General features: G+C 40.9%; 1 protein-coding gene across 1 annotated transcript in view; it reads right to left on the bottom strand.

The window, feature by feature from the left end:
* The window catches only part of LOC307105243 (cyclin-Y-like protein 1), a 123,248-nt gene that overhangs the window by 78,888 nt on the left and 22,512 nt on the right, over positions 1-21,848 (bottom strand). Inside the window, exons 2-4 of the mRNA XM_079780891.1 lie at positions 19,477-19,539; positions 18,115-18,149; positions 2,705-2,802 (exon numbers count right to left, since the gene is read on the bottom strand). Coding sequence (XP_079637017.1) covers positions 2,705-2,802; positions 18,115-18,149; positions 19,477-19,483 — 140 coding nt within the window. The 5' untranslated portion in view covers positions 19,484-19,539. The remainder of the gene's footprint in view (positions 1-2,704; positions 2,803-18,114; positions 18,150-19,476; positions 19,540-21,848) is intronic.

The following is a 21,848-nucleotide window of genomic DNA, read 5'->3' as shown; positions in this document are numbered from 1 at the left end:
GTCCAGAGACTCAGGGAATTCAGCTAATAAGCTAAGCCTTCCCTGGCTCCCCCGAAAAAATGCCTCCCAAATTTATATTTCATGTCTAGTTTATTTAATTTACTTGCAGCCTCTTCTCCAGATTACTGAAACCTTCTAGATGCGGAAACACCTCAGCAGGTATATGATATTAGCACTTCTAAAAAGGCCTATAGCATTGTTAGCATCAAAGATGGGTACTTGTATAGTGCTTCAAACAGTTTCATCTTAAAATTGATTTTAAAATCACAGAATTTGAAATATAGAAACTGAAAAGAGCCAATGAACTTGTGGTGATATTTAATTCAACAACCCATTTTACAGAGAAGGTAACCAAGGCTTAAAATTGACTTCCTCAAGGTCCCACCAAGAGTGAGAAGCAGTTCTCTTCCTCCTACCCTCTAACCAGACAGCTTGGTTCCCAGGCTTGGATGTGCATTGGGATCATCAGAGGAGTTTGACAAACTGCCTTCTACCACCGTGAGTTGATCTGATTCATCTGGCATTGGGTATGACCTGGTGTTTTTTTTTTTTTTTAATTTCTTTATTGATTACGGTGTTACATATGTGTCCTTATTCCCCCATTAACCCCCCTAACCTCCCCCCTCATGCCCTCACCCCCCTGTTGTCTGTGTCCATTGGTTAGGCTTATATGCATGCATATAAGTCCTTTGGTTGATCTCTCCCCCTTACCCCCACCCTCCCCTACCTTCCCTCTGAGATTTAATGGTCTGATCGATGTTTCTCTGTCCCTAAATCTATTTTTGTTCATCAGTTTATGTTGTTCATTATATTCCATAAATGAGTGAGATCATGTGATAATTATCTTTCTCTGCCTGGCTTATTTCATTTAGCATAATGACCTGGGTAGTTTTGAAAGCTTCTCAGGTGATTGCAAAGTGCACCAAAGTTTGAGAACACATGAATTAGGGTTAAAATCAACATCATCATAGATGCTTTTCTCCACATAAAGATGCCTTCCATCTTTCCTCAGCTTATCAGAAGGCTTATGAGAGTGAGAGAGTGTTTTGGGGGAAGAGAAATGGAATGCATGTGTTTAGAGACACATTTAGATAAAAGTTGCATATGTGATTCTAATAAGGCTCACTCGTCCCATTGAGAACAATGCACTATTACCCCACAATAAACATTTTTTTCAAAACCATTCCTAAGGGCCAATTAGCTCTATTAATATTCTCAGAAAACCTTTATTTTACCAATAGTAAATGTACTGAATGATCATTTTCAAAACCTGATGAGAACAAATAAAAACTTACTGGTCTTCAAAAATTAGACGAATTTGGAGGGAAAAAGCATAACACGCACTTGTCTGAGCAAGGTTAATCTTCAAAACTAGTTTTGAATTATATACTGTAACGTAAGACTCTTCTGAACTCAAAAGAAGCTATGGAATGCAGCCAGAAAGGACTGTTTTTTTTAACTCCCAGAATTAATGGCCAGACTGAAGAAGAAGACAGTGATTGTTAGATAGGTGCCAAAGCTCAGGACTTTAGAGATAGATGGGCTCAATTTTTGCTGAGACACAATTTGATCTCAACTGTTGTTATGAGAGAAGAAATTCACATTATTATGATTGTGAACTGGCTGTTTTTAATTAAAGTAGAAGTTACTGAAAATTTAATTAGCCAAAAAGTTGGTACAATACCAACAAAATTAAATTTATAAATAAATTATATTTTAGGACTGAAAAATAAAATTAGGAATGAGGATATTAGTGTTTTTAGGTAGCATTTCCCAAACTGAGTTCTGGAAAGTCAACCCTCACATCCCAGGGAGACACTGATAATGATCCTTGGACAACCTCAATGGGATTCAGGAAGCTCTACATCAAAGTTTGATTTTATTTTTCTCTTAAATAAGCTTGAAGGTTTCAGATTAGGATGTTTTTTTAAACTCTCCAATTGTGGACTATGAACTCACAGAATTTAATGAATAGTTTTCATCATCATGACACTATTATGTTTGCTTAAATGTAAACCTGACTGTGACTATGTTTCCAAAACTTCACCTCTCTCATGATTTTCTGCTTTAATTTTGTTAGATATGGATCAATATAGTGTCTTGAAGATGTGTTTATATATCTATACATATATACATAACTAAATTTAATACATCTATAAAATTAAAACCTCAGTTGAACAAATTTCAAAGAAATTATCTTGAAAAGTTGTTCCTTAAGGCTGGTTTGATGCATTTTTCCTGGAAGGAGAGTGCATTGCAATATAGAAATAGTGCAGGAATAAAGAAAGTACGATGGGGGAAATCTGACACAATCCAATGAGCTGTAAATGCAGATACACTCTGCTGCCAGTAGGGGACACGCTGTCCCTTCTTCCTAGAGCAGCTTCCAGGGCAGTACACATGGTTCCAGGCCCATTTCTCATGAAGAAATACTTTATTCCAAAACATTCAGCAAAACACACCTCTCCTTTCATCGTGTTCAACAATGTCTCAGAAGCAGTAATGCCTCAAGTAAAGATAAATACTTTTGGGGGGATTTTTAAATTTTTAAGTGTGTTTCCCTTCTTCCATCCACTCTAAGATTAAAATGGAAGTGGAAATCAATATGTAATTGACACCAGTTTTTAACCTGAGCACTGAAAAGGATGATCAAATGAAAGTACATATGGGCAGGATAAGGGGTCTCTCCCCTATTTGTACTCACCACTGCACGGTGATTCTCAGATCAGGCTGACAAAAAGTGCTATCAACATATAAAGTAGCACATGAGCTGTACTTTTCCCTACGGTGACGAGGAGACACCTGAAGGGGGAGAGTAATAGAAGAAAATATCACAGTAAGTTAAACCTATAAAAGTACGTTTTTCCTTGGTTAAAATGTCAAACAATTAAGCATTACAATTGTTCTCATACTCTGAACTGCTTTAGTGCAATACCATGTGCAGCTCTACGGTAAACCCATTACATGCTCTAACTTCCAACAATGATAATTGAGGAAGGGATCATAAAACTCTGCCCTTGACATACTACCTATAATCCAACTTGGCAAACACCTATGATAAATTCCCTTTATAAGAATGTAAAACATCCTATCAAATAAAAGAGTAATATGCAAATTAACCATCACTCCACTACACCCACAAGCCATGCCCACCAGCCAATCAGGAGTGAGTATGCAAATTAACCCAACCAAGATGGCTGCGGCCACGGAGCCAGCAGGAGGCTTGGGTTTCCCCCAGCAATGGAGGAAGCCAAGCTTTTCGCACACCCTGGTGGACCCAGGCCTCCACTCAAGGCTACAAAGTTTCAATTATAGAAGATAAATAAATCCCAACAAAAATGGCTGCAGCCATGGAGCAAGCAGGAGGCTTGGCTCTGCTCAAGGCTACAAAGTTTCAATTATAGAAGATAAATAAATTCCAGATACCAGGGCCTCTGCTTGGGTCACTTGGGGGCATGGCCGGCCTGCAAACCAGGCCCCTCACCCAGGCCACCCCACGCCCCAAGGGAACCCCCACCCTGATCCGGGACACCCTGTAGGGCAAACCAGCTGGCCCCCACCCATGCACCAGGCCTCTATCCTATCTAATAAAAGAGTATGCAATATGACCATCACTCCAACACACAAGATGGCTGCCCCCATGTGGACACAAGATGGCCGCCACTAGATGGCCAGCAGGGGAGGGCAGTTGGGAGGGAACAGGCTTGCAAGGGAAGGCAGTTGTGGGTGATCAAGCCTGCAGGGGAGGGCAGTTAGGGGTGACCAGGCTGGCAGAGGAGGGAAGTTGGGGGCGACCGGGACTGCAGGGAAGGGCAGTTGGGGAGGGACCAGGCCTGCAGGGGTAGGGCAGTTAGAGGTGACCAGGCCTGCAGGGAAGGGCAGTTAGAGGTGACCAGGCCTGCAAGGGAGGGCAGTTAGGGGCAAACAGGCTGGCAGGGGAGCAGTTAGGCATCAATCAAGCTGGCAGGGGAGTGATTGGGGGGTGATCAGGCTGGCAGGCAGAAGTGGTTAGGGGCAATGAGGAAGGCAGGCAGGCAAGCAGTTGGGAGCCAGCAGTCCTGGATTGTGAGAGAAATGTCCGACTGCCCATTTAGGCGTGATCCATCCGGCCTAAATGGGCAGTTGGGCATCCCTCGAGGGGTCCCAGATTAGAGAAGGTGCAGGCTGGGCTGAGGGACACACACCCCATGCACGAATTTCATGCACCGGGCCTCTAATTTAAAATAAGATTTCAGTGTTGTTTTTTTCCCTAAGAAAGAAAACTGTCGAGATTTCTATTTCTACTATTTATTTTCTACATTAAGACATACTGCCTTCTATAATATTGAAGCAAGAGCATTTTATGGAAGTACATGAAAGTCAATAAGAAATATTAGTTCAGGAGACAGTGTGACAAAACACATGTATCTGAGGCAGAGGTGAGTGTGCGCTGGGGCTGGCCTGTGGCTCACAAGTTAGGGACCAGAGGTCTCTCTGGGCCTCAGTTTTCTTACCTAGAGGATTAAACAGTATTGTTTAAGATTCTCTCACATTCAAAAACAGATCAAACAACTCTGATAATTTAACTCTCCCTTCATGTTGAAATAAGACTATCATTACATTACTCCAAAGAGAACCTCAGAGAATACTTTCCATGATATTAAGAATTCTACTCCCTAAGCTACATGATACTTACAGGACCCTGCCTCACTCATGCTGCTTTCTCTGACCACCAGGCCTTTTTCTTCCTCCTTTTCCCAGGAAGGTTAACCCCACTTCCCATCTACCACTAGGACACCTCTGCCAGCAGCCATACTACATAACTTCTCCCTTTCTCTACTTTTACACACCTGAGTTACTACTTGTTACATGTTATCAACTGCTACCAGACATCCCCCTCATAAAAAGTGGGCTTCTCTAGGGAAGGCAGGACTTCCCTCCTCTTCTACCTCCAACTGCTGAGCACAGAATCTGGGGCAAATTAGGAGTTCAACAAGTGTTTGACCAATTATCTAAATCAATTGCAACTGGAAGGTAAATCCTACTACAGATACAAATTAGAATTAGCCTGCAGTGGTGTCAGAGAGATGACAGTAACTTTTTGAGGCCCTCTAGAGCAGTGGTTCTCAACCTTTCTAATGCCGCGACCCTTTAATACAGTTCCTCATGTTGTGGTGACCCCCAACCATAAAATTATTTTCGTTGCTACTTCATAACTGTAATTTTGCTACTGTTATGAATCATAATGTAAATATCTGTGTTTTCCGATGGTCCTGGGCTCTACAGCAGCAGTTCTCAACCTGTGGGTCATGACCCACAGGTTGAGAACCACTAGCAGGGTCGCCTAAGACTATCGTAAAACACAGATATTTACATTACGATTCATAACAGTAGCAAAATTACAGTTATGAAGTAGCAACGAAAATAATTTTATGGTTGGGGGTCACCACAACATGAGGAACTGTATTAAAGGGTTGCGGCATTAGAAAGGTTGAGAACCACTTCTCTAAAGAATTAATTCGCTTTAAAACACTTTAGAAATATTCATGTCTTTTAAAAGTTTCCATTGAATTGTAAAGAGCCCTAGAATACAGCAATAATGAAATATGAAAATAGCCTAACATATGTTAGGAAAATGCTCTTAGGTAAAACCAGTAACTAATCCCAGTCTCCGTAAGGAGTTGAAAGTAATAGTAGTGTCTTTAATATTCATTTGTTAGTGGCAAAAATGGCACCAGATGTTTGACCTTTGTCCTCGAGTTTGGCTGAGAAAGAATTTAGAGCCAAGAACTCAAATTATAAGAGAAAGTATATTTAGAAAGTCACAGAGGTGGAACTGAGCCAGCTTGGCTGCGTGGGCCCAACAAACAAGTTACAGAGGCAGAAGAAGGGGCCTTGGAACTTAGAAGAAAGAAAGGAAGAATATTCACTCCTGGGGGAACAGAGGGGGAAGGCATGGGCATGCTCCAGAGTGAGAGCACCTGAGAAGAGGGCGGGGAAAGCTACAGGCATGCTCAAGGGAGAGAGCACAGGTACTGGGTCCTTCATCTTAAGGGCTTTTATCAAAAGGCGGAAATTTTAGGGAAGGTCTTAGGGGACCTAAGCTGGGCCTGAATCTGAAACCAAATGAGGCCTAGATAGTACCTCTACTTTGACCACAACTCTGTCTCTGTGGTCAACAAAACCGAAGCTTTGTTCCTAAGATTGTTTGATTCATGCCAGAACCTCTTTGTCCTCAGGGCTTAATGCTTAACACATTGTGTCCTGTCAGTCACAGGTGACTGACACTATACTTTCTGTTTGGAAGGCAAAACAGGCTGGGCGCTTAACATGTTAAACGAGTCAGGGTGCAAGGGCTTGCATGGGAGTTGTATGAGGCTATTCTCTGGGCTCCTTGTTCCTCCTTTAAGGGTGTCCAAATGCTGGGGGAGGAAAGGTCAGGGGATCATATGAACCACAGGACCAGCGAAATGAATCGCTATATGGAGAAATAAATTCTCTGTCAAGCTAGAAATGTTTTAATTATAGCTAAAATTCAGATAGGTACCTTTAGCCATGTATTTAACATATAATTTACTTTTAGGATTTCAAAAAAACAAATACAGCACACAGTATGAAAACACATTTAAATGATTTTATTCTAAACTAGAAGCCCGGTGCATGAAATTCGTGCATAGGAAGGGGGTCCCCTCAGCTCTGCCTGCACTCTCTCCAATCTGGGACCCCTCAGGACCTCTGGCTCCTAGCTGCTCACCTGCCTGCCAGCCTGATCCCCCTAACTGCTCTCCCCTGACAGCCTGTTTGCCCTAACTGCTCTCCCCTGCTGGCCTGGTCCCCCTAACTGCTCTTCCCTGCCTGCCTGATCACCTCTAACCTCCTCTGCCTTGGCCCCTCCAACATTGTTTTGTTGTGAAGGATGTCCAGAAGGACATCTGGAAGGTCGTCCAGAAGATGTTCAGTCTAATTAGGATATTACCCTGTTATTAGTATAGACTAGAGGCCTGGTGCACGAAATTCATGCATGGGGGTGGGGGGGGGTCCCTCAGCCCAGCCTGCACCCTCTTGCACTCTGGGACCCCTTGGGGGATGTCCGACTGCCAGTCGGGCCTAAACTGGCAGTCAGACATCCCTCTTGCAATCCAGGACCGCTGGCTCCTAACCGCTTGCCTGCCTGCCTTTCTGGTTGCCCGTAACTGCCTCTACCTGCCTGCCTGATTGCCCCTAACCACTCTGCCTGCCTGATTGCCCCTAACTGCCTCTGCATGTCTGCCTGATCACCCCTAACTGCCTCTGCCTGCCTGCCTGATCACCCCTAACCGCTCACCTGCCTGCCTGCCTGCCTGATAGCCCCTAACTGCCTCTGCCTGCTTGCCCCTAACTGCCTCTGCCTGCCTGCCTGATGCCCCTAACTGCTCGCCTACCTGCCTGATCACCCCTAAATGCCTCTGCCTCAGCCCCCGCACCAGGGACCCAGGCTTCCCTCCTCTGGCTGGCCGCAGGCACCCAGGACCTGGGCTTCCCTCCCTCTGGCAAGCTGCAGGCACCCGGGACCCAGGCCAGCTTTCCCCGGGCAGGCACCCGGGACCGCGGGCGGCTTCCCTGCCTCGGGACCAGGACTTGGGCGGCTTCCCTGACACCGGGGCAGCTTCCCCCTGGCCAGGCCCCAGCTTTATCCGGAAGGACATCGGACATCCAGAAGATGTCTGGTGGATCCAGTCTAATTAGCATATTACCCTTTTATTAGTATAGATGCCACCTTGTCCTAAAAATGCAGGTTGTTCCCAGGTTTTCCTATCATGGAAGGGGAGCCCGCAGTAGCATCCTGGGTTCTGAGCAGGGCTTACACGCTTGTGCTTTATCTCAGCAGATGTGATTCCTAGAAGAAGACTCTTGGATGTACCTTGAACATTTCTATCGAATTTGCCAAATCATCTTCCAAAAATGTTGAACCACTTTGAACGCCCACCAGCAACCATGCGTGTGCCCTCCATCCCACTCTGATGCCAATATCATTGATTTCTCCCTAGAAGCTTCCCTCGCGTCAGCCAAGACTGCTTGGTACTTGAGCCAACCTCATTGTTCAGCTGGGGACTTGATTTCCCGAGATAGAATTATGGAGGAGGAAAAATAGTTTTCCTCTACCTTTCTGAGTACTTAGTGGAGGCCCTTGTAATGAAAGACAGATCACCAAGAGAAAAACAAAAGTTCATTAACATGTGTACCTCATGTATATGTGGGAGATCCCAGGGAAAAATGAGTAACTCCCCAAGGTGGCTTAGAATGCAGATTTAAATACCTTCTTTCTAGGGAAAGGGGAAGGGAGATGTAGGCCCCTTAGAGGAGAGTAAACGATTTTTAGGAAAGATGAATGGGATGGGGGGAAATAGTTTGTAACAAAGTTTGGGTGTTATGTCAACTTCTACTCTCCTATCCTGTGACAGGAGTCAGTCTTCTCTGCCTGATGACACTTCTCCCATCAAGGGGACCTATGACATTTAAGCTCCTTTAGGGGGGTCCAATTTTAGGCAGATCAGGAGACTTCAGTGAAATCCTCTGCATGCATTTGCTGTTTTTCAAGCATCTGCAGGTCAAGATCATCAATATAACAACACAGCATATGTTGGGGTGGTATGTTCTCTGACCTTCAGAATAAACCCAACAAAAGCTTGTTTCCTCTCTTAGATAATTTGCCACAGTAGCATTATTCCCTGGAGACGGTATTCTGACCAGACCTTCCTGGGAGCGGTCATAACATACCTTGTGTTTGTAGAAAGGTGTGGGCCACATCACTAAATAATCCAGGGGCAGTTTTCTCATCTTGTGGAAAGGGAGATAAAGTTATGATAGTTTATCTCCCTTTCCACAGGTTTCTTGCAGGTTTGTATCTCCGCTGTCCCCTCCAATCCCCCCAGCAGCCCCAGTGCCTCCGCCTCGGGCCTTGGGGCTGCTGGGTGCCAGGCCTGCGGGTTTGTGTCTCCAATCCGGCACTCCCCAGCCCCAGCACCATGGTGGCGGGGCTTGGGGCTGCTGAATGCTGACCTCCCTGCTGGTTTGTGTCTCTAATCCTGCCCCCTGCAGCCCCAGCGCGGCCATGGCGGGGCTTGGGGCTGCTGGGTGCTGGCCTCCCTGTGGGTTTGTGTCTCCCACCCACCCTGGCAGCCCCAGTGCCACCTGGCCGCTATGAGCCTTGCCATCTTGGTTGGGTTAATTTGCATACTCACTCCTATTGGCTGACAGTGTAGCGGAGGTACGGTCAATTTGCATGTTTCTCTTTTATTAGATAGGATAGAAGGTTTACTACTATACAGGTGTAGTATGGCATATAATGCACCATAATAAAGTCAATTATGGCCAGAAACCTATATATAGGGGAGTAAAAGAATAGGAAACAATGTACCAAAATATAGACTAGTTGGTAAAACTTTGGGTGATATTTTCTCCCATTTTCCTTTATTTAAGATTTTTTCTATTATAAACATACATTGTTTTCTATTTGAAAATAGTGCTAAAACACTGCAAATTTTTAATCAGACATGGGCTCACAGGTCTATGTGAGTTCATTTAGTAAATCAATAATTTACAGTCTACTGGTTGATCCAACCAAAGGAACACTGAGCACTTCCCCATCAGTCCAGGTCTACTTCCAAATATTCAAACTTTCCAGTCCAAGTATCTAGGACCCACTAGGGCGGCAGATTAACCCTCCTAGCAATGCCTGGATATATTGGCTGCCAGAAGGTTACTTTCCCCTCATCTTGCTTGAAAATGTAAAACAATTGTTCTTTAAGGTTAAAACCTTATTATTACTACACAGAAAAACCTCAATAACCTACACAGAAAAACAGATAAAAAATGCAAATACTAAAAAAAAAAGAAAAATTCAAAAAGCCAAAATGCTATCAACAATAGAGTGTTCATAGTATTTCAGTTGGTCACTAGAATACACAGAGACAAAAAATCCTACTGTATCTTCATTCATTCAGCACAAATGGCAGAATAGATGGACTTTTACAAGCTTTTCAAGAAAGGGAAGGGGTTCCTTAGGAAAGTTTAATAGCAACGACTGGAAAAGTAACCACCCTAAAAATCTAGTAAGTTTCAACCCAAATCTTAATGTCAAGTCAAGTACCTGTTGAAATTCTGCCAAGTCCTTCATGTTAACCCATTAAAAAATAAAGCGGAAGTTTACTGTTTTCTCTCTACTTTTTCACAAGTTTTCAATATTAAGAATTAATAAATTTAATTAACCTAAATTTTCTAACACTTTATGCATTAATGAAAACTGCTTCATCTATGTTGCACAGAAATGGGACAATCTGACAAAATGCATGTTTTGAATACAATTCTTAACTAGACGTTAGTAGAAAAGTGTAGTATGCTAACTATAGGTATAACCAAAATATTCTCTGAATTAATATTATTAACTTCATTGAATTAAAACTTTAAACTTTAAATATAGGTTCTAATTTTGAGTTATAACTTACACATTTGAGACTTTTGGACTGACCACAAATCTATTTCTTCTCCCCTTCTTTTCAGAACTATATCATTAGAAATAAAGGCATAAATAAAGCTATCAATAGTATACGAACAAAGGAGAGGAAGCACAACTTTGGTGCCTAACGAGAGTGGCTAGAACAGGAAAAAGAAAAGCCAGTTTGTCTTACAGAATCCAAGGCAGGAGAAACCAAGATGGCAGCATAGGTAAACACCTAAACTGCTGCCTCACACAACCACTTCAAAACTACAACTAAAAGACAAAACGGACATCATCCAGAACCACAGGAAGGCTGGCTGAGTGGAAATTCTACAACTAGAAGGAAAGAGAAAAGCACACTGAGATATACAGGAGCTGTGGAAGGCAGAGGTACGGAGGCGTGCATGCGGAGAGGGCTGGCAACTGAGTACATGGCAGGCTTCTCAATCAGGAGGGAGACAAAAGCTCCCGACTGCTCTGAACTCCAGTTCACATATGAAAGAAAAGGAGGCATCACCAGAAAAGGAAGTAAACGAAGTGGAGGCAAGCAACCTGTTAGAGAAAGAATTCAGAGAAATGGTCATAAGGTTGCTGAAAACCTTGGAAGACAAATTCAACAATATGTGCAAGAACCAAGAGGAAATGAAGAAGAACCAAGAAGAAATTAAAAATGACATCATTGCAATAAATAACTCAATAGAAAGCATCAATAGTAGACTAGAAGAAGCAGAGGACCGCATCAGTGAGCTAGAAGACAAGGTAGAAAAAAACACCCAAGTAGAGCAGCTTCTAGAAAAAAAATATTAAAAAGCAGGAGGAGAGCCTAAGGGAACTTTGAGACAACACGAAACAAAACAACATCTGCATAATAGGGGTGCCAGAAGGAGAGGAAACTGACTATGGAATAGAAAACCTGTTTGAAGAAATAATGACAGAAAACTCCCCTGATATAGGGAAGAAAAAACTCACACAAGTCCAAGAAGCTCACAGAGTCCCAAATATAATGAACACCAAAAGACCGACTCCAGGGCACATTATAATTAAATTGGAAAACACCAACAACAAAGTAAGAATCTTAAAAGCGGCCAAAGAGAGACAGGAAGTTACATACAAAGGATCCCCCATCAGACTAGCCACTGATTTCTCAACAGAAACACATCAGGCCAGAAGGGAACGGAATGAAATATACAAAGTCATGCAAAGAAAGGCTCTGAATCCAAGAATACTGTACCCAGCAAGGCTATCAATCAAAATTGAGGGTGAAATCAGGAGCTTCACAGACAAAAAAGGACTAAGGGAGTTTATTACCACCAAACAAGCAATGTAAGAAATGCTAAAGGGTCTGCTGTAAAAAGAAGAAATAGGAAGGGAAGAAGGAACACATGGGTAAAGAAATAAAATGGTGACAAACACGTACCTATCAATAATAACTTTAAATGTAAATGGATTAAATGCCCCAATCAAAAGACATAGGGTAACTGAGTAGATAAGAAAACATGACCCATTTATCTGCTATCTACAGGAGACCCACCTCAGAAAAAAGGACTCACAAAGACTGATGGTGAAGGGATGGAAAATGGTGTTTCAGGCAAATGAAAAAAAAAAAAAAAGGCTGGGATAGCAATAATTATATCTGACAAATTAGATCTCAATGTGAAGGACATAACAAGAGATAATGAAAGCCACTTCATAATACTAAAGGGAGCAATTCAACAAGAGGATATAACTCTGGTAAACATATATGCACCCAATAGAGGAGCACCCAAATACATAAAAATTCTTCTGGAGGATATCAATGGAGAGATTGACAGCAATACAGTCCTAGTAGGGGACTTTAATACCCACTAACACCGCTGGACAAATCCTCTAAACAAAAAATCAGCAAAGAAATATCAATCCTAAATGATACACTAGATCAGATGGAATTAATTGACATCTTCAGAACATTTCACCCCAAATCCACAGAATATACTTTCTTCTCAAGTGCACATGGGTCATTTTCATAGACAGACCATATATTGTGACACAGGCAAAGTCTCTTCAAATTCAAGAAGATAGAAATCATATCAAGCATCTTCTCAGGTCACAATGGCATAAAATTAGAAATCATCTACAATAAAAACAATTAAGAAAATCAAACACATGGAGACTAAACAGCATGCTATTAAACAATGACTGGGTTACCAGAGAGATCAAAGAAGAAATAAAAAGCATCATGTCAACAAATGATAATGAAAACACAACAATCAAACATCTATGTGACACAGTGAAAGCAGTCTTGAAGTTCATAGCTCTACAGGCCTACCTCAAAAAACAAGAAACAATGGTAATAAATTATCTTACCCTACAACTCAAAAGGTTAGAAAGAGAGCAACAAGAAAAGTGCAGCATAAACAGAAGAAAAGAAATAATAAAGATTAGAGAGGAGATAAATGACATAGAGACCAAAAAAACAATACAAAAGTTCAACAAAACCAAGAGCTGGTTCTTTGAAAAGATAAACAAGATTGATGAACCTCTAGCCAGGCTCACCAAAAAGAAAAGAAAGAGGACCCAAATAAACAAAATCAGAAATGAAAGAGGTAAAGTAACAACCCATCCCACAGAAATACAATTATGAAAAAATACTATGAACAACTCTATTCTAACAAAATGGACAACCTAGATGAAATGGACATATTCTTAGAAAAATACAAGCTCCCAAACTCAACCAAGAAGAATCAAAACACCTGAATAGGCCAATAACTACTGAATAAATGGAAACAGCGATAAAAAATCTTCCAGCAAACAAAAGCCCTGGTACGACGGCTTTACAGAGGAGTTCTACCAAACATTCGAAGAAGAACTAAAACCTATAATCCTCAGACAATTCCAAAAAATTCAAGAGGAAGGCACATTTCCAAACTCTTTCTATGAAGCCAGCATTACCCCAATCCCAAAACCAGATAAAGACACCACAAAAAAAGAAAACTACAGGCCAATATCCTTGATGAACATAGATGCTAACATCCTCAATAAAATTCTAGCAAATCAGAGTCAGCAATACATTAGAAAGATCATACACCATGACCAAGTGGGATTTATTCCAGGGATGCAAGGATGGTACAATAGCCACAAATCAATAAATGTGATACATCACATGAACAAAGTGAGAGACAAAAATCACATTATCATATCAATCGATACAAAAAAGCATTTGACAAAATCCAATACCCTTTCTTGATAAAAACTCTCAGCAAGGTGGGAATAGAGGGATCATACCTCAACATAATAAAAGCTATATGTCAGGGGTCCTCAAACTTTTTAAACAGGGGGCCAGTTCACTGTCCCTCAGACCGTTTTAAAAAAACTATGAACAAATTCCTATTCACACCGCACATATCTTATTTTTAAGTAAAAAAACGAAACAGCAAAAACACCCGCATGTGGCCTGCGGGCCATAGTTTGAGGATGCCTGCTATATATGATAAACCCACAGGTAACATCATACTCAATTGGCAAAAACTAATCCCATATCCCCTAAGAACAGGAACAAGACATGATTCCCACTCTCACCACTCCTGTTCGACATAGTATTAGAAGTACTAGCAATAGCGATTAGACAAGAAGAAGAAATAAAAGGCATCTAGATTGGAAAAGAAGAAGTAAAACTGTCCTTATCTGCAGATGACATGATACTATACATAAAAAATCCCAAGGACTCCATCAAAAAACGACTAGACCTAATAAATGAATTTGGCAATGTAGTAGGATACAAAATTAACACCCAGAAATCTATGGCCTTTTTATAAGCCAATAATGAACTCACAGAAAGAGAAATAAATAAAACAATCCCATTTACCATTACACCAAAAAAAATTAAGATACCTAGGAATAAACTTAACTAATGATGTAAAACACATATACTCGGAAAACAACAGGACATTGAAAACATAGATAAGGGATGACATAAACAAATGGAAGAACAAACCATGTTCATGGATTGGTAGAATAAACATCATTAAAATGTTCATACTATATAAAGCAATCTATAGATTTAGTGCAATCCCTATTAAAATTCCAATGGCATATTTCAAAGATACAGAACATACTCTTCAAAAATTCATCTGGAATAAAAAAAGACCCCAAATAGCCACAGCTATCCTGAGAAAGAAGAACAAAGTTGGAGGGATCACAATACCAGATATCTAGCTATATTACTAAGCTATGGTTCTCAAAACTGACTGGTACTGGCACAAGAACAGACATATAGACCAATGGAACAGAATAGAGAACACAGAAACTGACCCACACCATTATACTCAATTAATATTTGACAAAGGAGGCAAGAGCAGAACAGTCAAAACAGTCTCTTCAATAAATGGTGTTGGGAAATTTGGTCAGATACATGCAAAAAAATGAAACTAGATCACCAACTTACACCATACACTAAAACAAATTCAAAATAGCTAAAGGACTTGAATGTAAGATCGGAAACTATAAAAATCCTACATGACTCCGTAAGATGCAAAATTGCAGACTTATGTCATAGCAATATCTTTACAGACACAGATCCTAGGGCAAGAGAGACTAAGGAGAAAATAAACAAATGGGACTACATCAAAATAAAAAGCTTCTGCACAGTAAAAGAAACCATCAACAAAACAACAAGAAAGTCCACTGCATGGGAGAACATATTTGCCAATGTTACCTCTGATAAGTGTTTCATCTCCAACATTTATAGGGAACTCATACAACTTAACAAAAGGAAAGTAAACAATCCAATCAAAAAATGGGCAAAGCACCTAAATAGACACTTTTCAAAAGAGGACATTCAGAAAGCCAAGAGACACATGAAAACATGCTCAAAGTCACTAATCATCGGAGAGATGAAAATCAAAACAACAATGAGGTACCATCTCCCACCTGTCAGAATGGCTATCATCAACAAATCAACAAATGACAAGTGCTGGAGAGAATGCATAGAAAAAGGAATCATCCTTCACTGCTGGTGGAAATGAAGACTGGTGCAGCCACTGTGGAAAACAGTATGGCGTTTTTAAAAAAATTTAAAAATGGACCTCCCATTTGACCCAGTAATACCACTTCTAGGAATATATCCCAAGAAAACAGAAACACCAATCAGAAAGGACATATGCACCCCTATGTTCATAGCAGCACAATTTACAATAGCTAAGATTTGGAAACAGCCTAAATGCCCATCAGCAGATGAGTGGATTAGAAAACTGTGGTACATCTACACAACAGAATACTACGCTGCTATAAAAAAGAAAGAATTCTTACCATTTGCAGCAACATGGATGGACCTGGAGAGCATTATGCTAAGTGAAATAAGTCAGTCAGTGAAAGAAAAAATACCACGTGATCTCACTCATTTATGGATAATAAAGAACCTTATAACCTGATGAACAAAAAGATAGATATAAAGGCAGAGCAGCATGGAACAGACTGTCAAATTACAGCGGGAAGGTTGGGGAGGGTTGCGGCAGTGGGGAGGTAAAAGATCAACCAACGGACTTGTATGCATGCATATAAGCATAACCAATGGACGCAAGACACTGGGGGCGGGCGGGATGAGGGCATGTGACACAGGGTAGGGGAGGCTGGGGGAAGGTCAATGGGGGAATAAAAGGAGACATATGTACTACTATTTGTAATACTTTAAACAATAAAATAAAAATTTAATAAAGAATAAAAATGACTAACAAGTACTTATCAATAATAACATTAAACGTAGATGGTTTAAATGCTCCAATTATAACATGCAATACCTGACTATTTGGTCAGTCACACTGATCATTTCCCTTACATTGTCAAATAACAAAATGACAGCAGCCACAACAGACATTCAGACTGAAGGGATAAATATGATACCTACTTTTTTGTTAGATGAACAAAAATATTTTTGATGTGCCTAGGAATTGTAATTAGTGTATGTGTGCCATGAGACGCAAAAGGTTGAAAATTGCTGATCTAAGAAATCAGGGATCTAACACAAGAGAACAGTATGTGAGATCCCAGATGACTTTAAAGAAATACGCCTAAAGCAGGCACAGGGCAGGCCTTCGGAGGACAAGTCTATCCTGGAGGAGTGTAACCAACGGCTGGGGAGAAGGCTTCCAATAAAGAGTGGAACAAACGTGTTCAGTACATGGAAAATATTTTTGACAGGCCTGTGACAAATGTCACAGCATTTTTGGAAAAAAGTAGCTGCTAGAAAAGAAGTGAATACACTAAAAAAATTAATTCCGTACACACAAAACATGAAAACTTACTAGGTATTATGTTAATGTAGCATAAATATAGAATTTTTGTCCCAATAGTCATCTTTCTCTGCTAAGTTACTAGATTATTAGGTACAAAACAGTTATTTGTGAAATCAGAGAGACCAGCCTACTTGCTGCTTTGGCTCCGTGAGATCATGTTGACGAGGAACAGGGGTTTGGATTGTCCTGGAGAAGTGTAGCGGTGCTCAAATCTCAGTAATATAGTGGGTCCCAAAAAAAGTATACACATTTGAACAGCTGATAACTCAAGTTTCACTCCTTTTCAGGTTTAACTGATTTGAAATAATGGGCGAAGCCAGACTAAGCTCTGAACAAAGAAAACTTATCCTAAAGTCCTACTAGATTTTTTTTTTTATGGCAAGACATAAAAGATCAAGTTTACAGCACAAAACTGGCAACAGTCCACAAATTGAGGGCACACAAATACAGAATGAAATAATTAATTCTTGACACGTGTAATTTCATTGCTTTGTTTTATCGGCAGTGCCTGGACCGGACTGGTCATCGGTTTGAAAACAGGCACTGACAAAAAAAAAAAAAAATTATTTCTGCTGATGCTTTCAAATTTTGAAACTTAACTGTATGTTAATAAACACTGGCACAATCATTCAAAGTGCATATACATTTATTGAGCAAAAGAATAAAGGGTATACAAGAAAGAGGCACAGCCAAAGAAATATATGGCTCAGCATTAAAAATATTTACAAAGTCATAATAATGTAAACATTGATTCTGATTTAATAAAAACCATGATGCATGTTTTGAGGACAGAGGGAGGGGAAAAAAGACCACACTAGAGGGAGAAAGATAATAAGCTTAGATATAACCCTAAAAATTGACTTAGCTTTAATATATTTTATTGATTTTTCACAGAGAGGAAGGAAGAGGGATAGAGAGCTAGAAACATCGATGAGAGAGAGACATCGACCAGCTGCCTCCTGCACACCCCCCACCGGGGGATGTGCCCGCAACCAATGTACATGCCCTTGACCGGAATTGAACCTGGGACCTTCCAGTCCGCAGACCGATGCTCCATCCACTGAGCCAAACCGGCTTTGGCAGACTTAGCTTTATATTGTTGTTCATTTTGTTAAAAATCAAGATTAAAAGTTAAGGCAAAAATTAAGGCAGATATTTATACCACAACCATGTTATTGGCATTAATTAAAGGTCAGAACCCCTAAAAATGAGCATTACTAAAGCCAAAAACTTTCCTAAATATGGAAGCTTGATCATGAAGATAACAGAAGTGATATAGAAAATCTACCATGCTAATGATATTGGTTCCGTTATATATTGTTAAAAATCATGGCAGACAATTTTAAATTCAAATTACTAATTTCTTATGTAACTTTTCCACTATTTACTTACATGGTAGGAATAGCTGTTCTTCCTACTTCCACGCACTAAGAATAAAAGAAAATTAGCTGATCAGATAGAAATGCCACAGAAAAACAGAAGTTACTGATTACCTTCAAGATTACCAACATACAAAATAAGAACAAATTTTATTCCATTTCTTTTGTAACTTCCAACAAGACTTATAATTTAAAGCACCTGGTAAGAGGAGTCCCATAAGCAAAATCTTAAAACTAAGATTTGCCTTTTTGACCTAACAGATGTTCTATTTTAGGTACAAATAAAAGTCTCTCCAGGTACAGAAGAAAAGGGCAAAATAAATTAGGCCAGGGGAGAAACTTAGCGAATAAAAAAGTTTATCTGCTGTGCTTCTGAGCCACTACTCAGTCGTAGTTTCCAATTCTACATGTATACCCTCTTTACTTGAACCACCAGGATCTAACAGTTGAGAGCTCTAAGGACCAGTTTCTGGCCAGGCACCTGCAAGCAGCCTGAACCACTCACGTAACCACCTGGAAGATCTTACTAAGACATTAAATGAGTCTCTATTCAGTTGCAAAGTGACCTAACCAATTTAAAATTTAAAATGAGTGCGGCTAACCTAACTAAACAAGTGTACAACACACAAAATCGTTTTGCTCTAATAAAGATCGGAAGAAAAAGAAAAGCTCCAAAGAGGGTCTTGGGCTGTGCTGTTCCCCACTCTGCCCCCTTTAACGTGGGAGGGCGTCATAGGCACACACTCCTTAGCCCTGCAGAGAGGGGCACAGGATAGCACTTCCTCTCCTCTCTCACCCTCTCTCCACAGGTGAGAAGCCATGGTTCTGGAAGAAACTGAGAAATACAGCAATCCGAACCCAAAGGATCAGCTCCAGACAGTCATGCACACATGCCATGAAAATGCATGTTAAAACCCCCACTTTTTATTGAGCCGCGTGGATTCAAATAAAATGGACCCTTCCCTGCCTGGACTTCTGCTGTCACAATCAACTGAAAGACTCAATCCATGTGCTTTTTAAAGCAAGTAAACTCGATTGAACATAACGTTAAGGAAAATAGGCAAACAGAAGCGTTAAAATCCTACAGTTCTGGGTTCTTATCCTAAAACAAACAGGACACAGGAAATTGACATAGTTGCACATGCTCGTGCTAAGCTTCTGGGGAACCCCATAGGGCTCTGTTCCTCTGATGTACCCTGGCAGCATTACATAGGGTGAGAGAGTTTGAACAGCTTCAAATTCTAGTGTGAGAAAGCATCCTTTGCTTGAGCACTACTATATAAGATCACAAATTCAATCCTCCTATATAAATAACTGATCCTTTTAATTGTTCAAATAAAAACCTAACTGTGATTTAAATACAATCTTGACTTACCGTCCATTTGAGATTTCTTCAGGAAAATTGTGTCTGCGCTTGGCTGGTCAGAAGGGATTAAACCTAAAACCCAAATAGAAAAATACATCATTTAAAAATAGCTACACACCAATTTATACCACTTATAATGGTATTGAGAAGAGTGTTTAATTAATGGTAACAAGCCAATTTTAGTCAAGGCGATGTAGGAAATGGACCTCTGTGATCTAACTCCACATGGTCAGCTTTTGATGGGATTTACTGAATTTCCAGGACAAACAGAAAGTAGGGAGGAGGGAAGAGGAACAAAGAACTGTGCACCTGGACAAGCATCATGGTGGAAACCCCTGAGGCATCTGCCTCAGCTAGACAGGGGAGGTGCAGACAGCTAGAAAGACCTCAGCCCAATATTGTAAAAAGGAGACAGCTATTCCAACGGGAGACAGCAAGATCTAGGCGACCTATGAGGAAACAGGTGACCCCACAGTACTCAGCCAGTGAGGAGGAGGGACTAAATAAATAGGCTTTGCTCCCCGAATCAGGTGTGCCTGCGACAAAGGACACCGGCTCTGGAGACCAAATTATTAAGTGTCTCATTTTTGCCATACTCCTGTCTCCGAGTCCGTCATTTGAATTCGGACAGATGAATCATTTCTCACAGCAACAATATAAAAATTCTACTGGGAAAATTCAAAATTGTAAAATCTTTCTATGCATGTGGAATAAATACAAGCTATGCCCTAGACATTTTTTTAACTTGCACCTAAGTAGTTTATGAATTGTGTACATGCTTCCCCACTTCTACTTGTCAATTAGAAACACATTCGCTCTCATTTATGCAGATACTAGTGGCCTAGGGCATGAATTGGTGCACATTGAAAGGAAAGTAATTAGAAGAAATATTTTAATATTGCTATTCACCCTTTCTCTATAATAGAAGTGTCAACCAAATTCATGATCAACAATGACAGATCGAAACATACATGTGCGATTGGTGCTAGCGAGAGCTGTGTATGTATCACGCATGAGCGAGTCAACTTAGCCTTTTATAGATATAGAATAAACTTGCTTAATTAGACCTGTTTTCTGATTTAGCTAAATTTTTTCTAGCCCAGTGAAGCACCCCAAATTCTCTTTCAGGTAATTGTCAGCAACACAGCAGTAAATATCAACATGAAGCAGATTATTATTGTAGACCACGCAGGGAGAACAAAGGGTAAAATATTTAGCTGTAGTAGTGTTTGACTATATTCTGTGCAGTCATTTTCAAGGACCACCATTTCTTACTTCTTTTCAGTCAGGCCAAGTTTCTAAGCTTTCTAAATCTCCGTTTTCCAGCTAATGAAAAGAAAATAGGATTCCACTGAGTCTCCTATCTACCTACTCCAGGACTTCTGTGAGGATCAAATGAGATGAGGCACGGGAAAATGCTTCACAGACATTTGGTTACAGTGTAAAATGTTTGCACCTGGCTATAAAGCAAGTTGTGTTCCTGGGCTGAAGAAATTGCAAGGAGGCTAGTCGTCCCTAGGGTGAGGAAGCTGGGCGTTGCTACATGATGTCATTACCCAGATGGAGGAAAGGACACTTAGCATATTAGCCTTCTATATATAGACTAGAGGGGGGGTCCCTCAGCCCGGCCTGCCCCCTCCCATTGTCCGGGAGCCCTCAGGGGCAGGAGGCAACCCGGCGATCAGGGGAAGGCAATGTCCCCATCACACCTCTGTCGCAAGCCTTGGCCAGCCCTGGTTTCCTGAGCCTCAGGAGGCCCTGGGCGGCTGGGCAGCCATCATCCAAGGCTTGCCTGCACCGCCATCTTGTGGCTGTGGGCGCTGCCATCTTTGAGGGCATGGCAGTCAATTAGCATATTCCTTCTTAATTATATAGGATTATTAGATAGGATTACCAGCACATTCCAGAAACAGTGTCAAGAAGCAAGTTACACTGTGGCCAATTAGTGTCAGATACCAGCTAATATGTCAAATATGCCCAAATCACGTGAGCTGTTTTTGGCAAATATTCTTTACTCATTAGGCTAATTCTAACTCCATTCAAAACATGAACTTATTTTCTTAGCTGTGGCTTGCTTAGGGCTCTATATCATGGCACATTTAAAAGGACAGTATAATAGCTCAAGGCTCTAGTCTACAGGAACACTGTCATGATAGTGACTTTTTATACTTTCATCAAAGTGATTTTTAAATTCTGCCCTCAATTTGCAAAGTTAAAGTCTCACTTCTTTCTTCCAGGTCACACATTTAATTTGGGGGCTCCAATAAGAATACTTTCTGGACTTGATCATAGGGCTGCTTGTAAAAATGAAATTTGCTGTAACTATGTAAGGGTAGGTCTGTCTGCAGTCCACCTTGCACCAAGGTGGGATAATCTCTTTA

Source organism: Cnephaeus nilssonii (genome assembly GCF_951640355.1).
Source record: "Cnephaeus nilssonii genome assembly, chromosome: 1".
In the NCBI taxonomy this organism is placed as follows: Eukaryota; Metazoa; Chordata; class Mammalia; order Chiroptera; family Vespertilionidae; genus Cnephaeus; species Cnephaeus nilssonii.
Note: the sequence above shows the minus strand (reverse complement) of the source record. Positions and strands in the feature narration are given on the sequence as shown.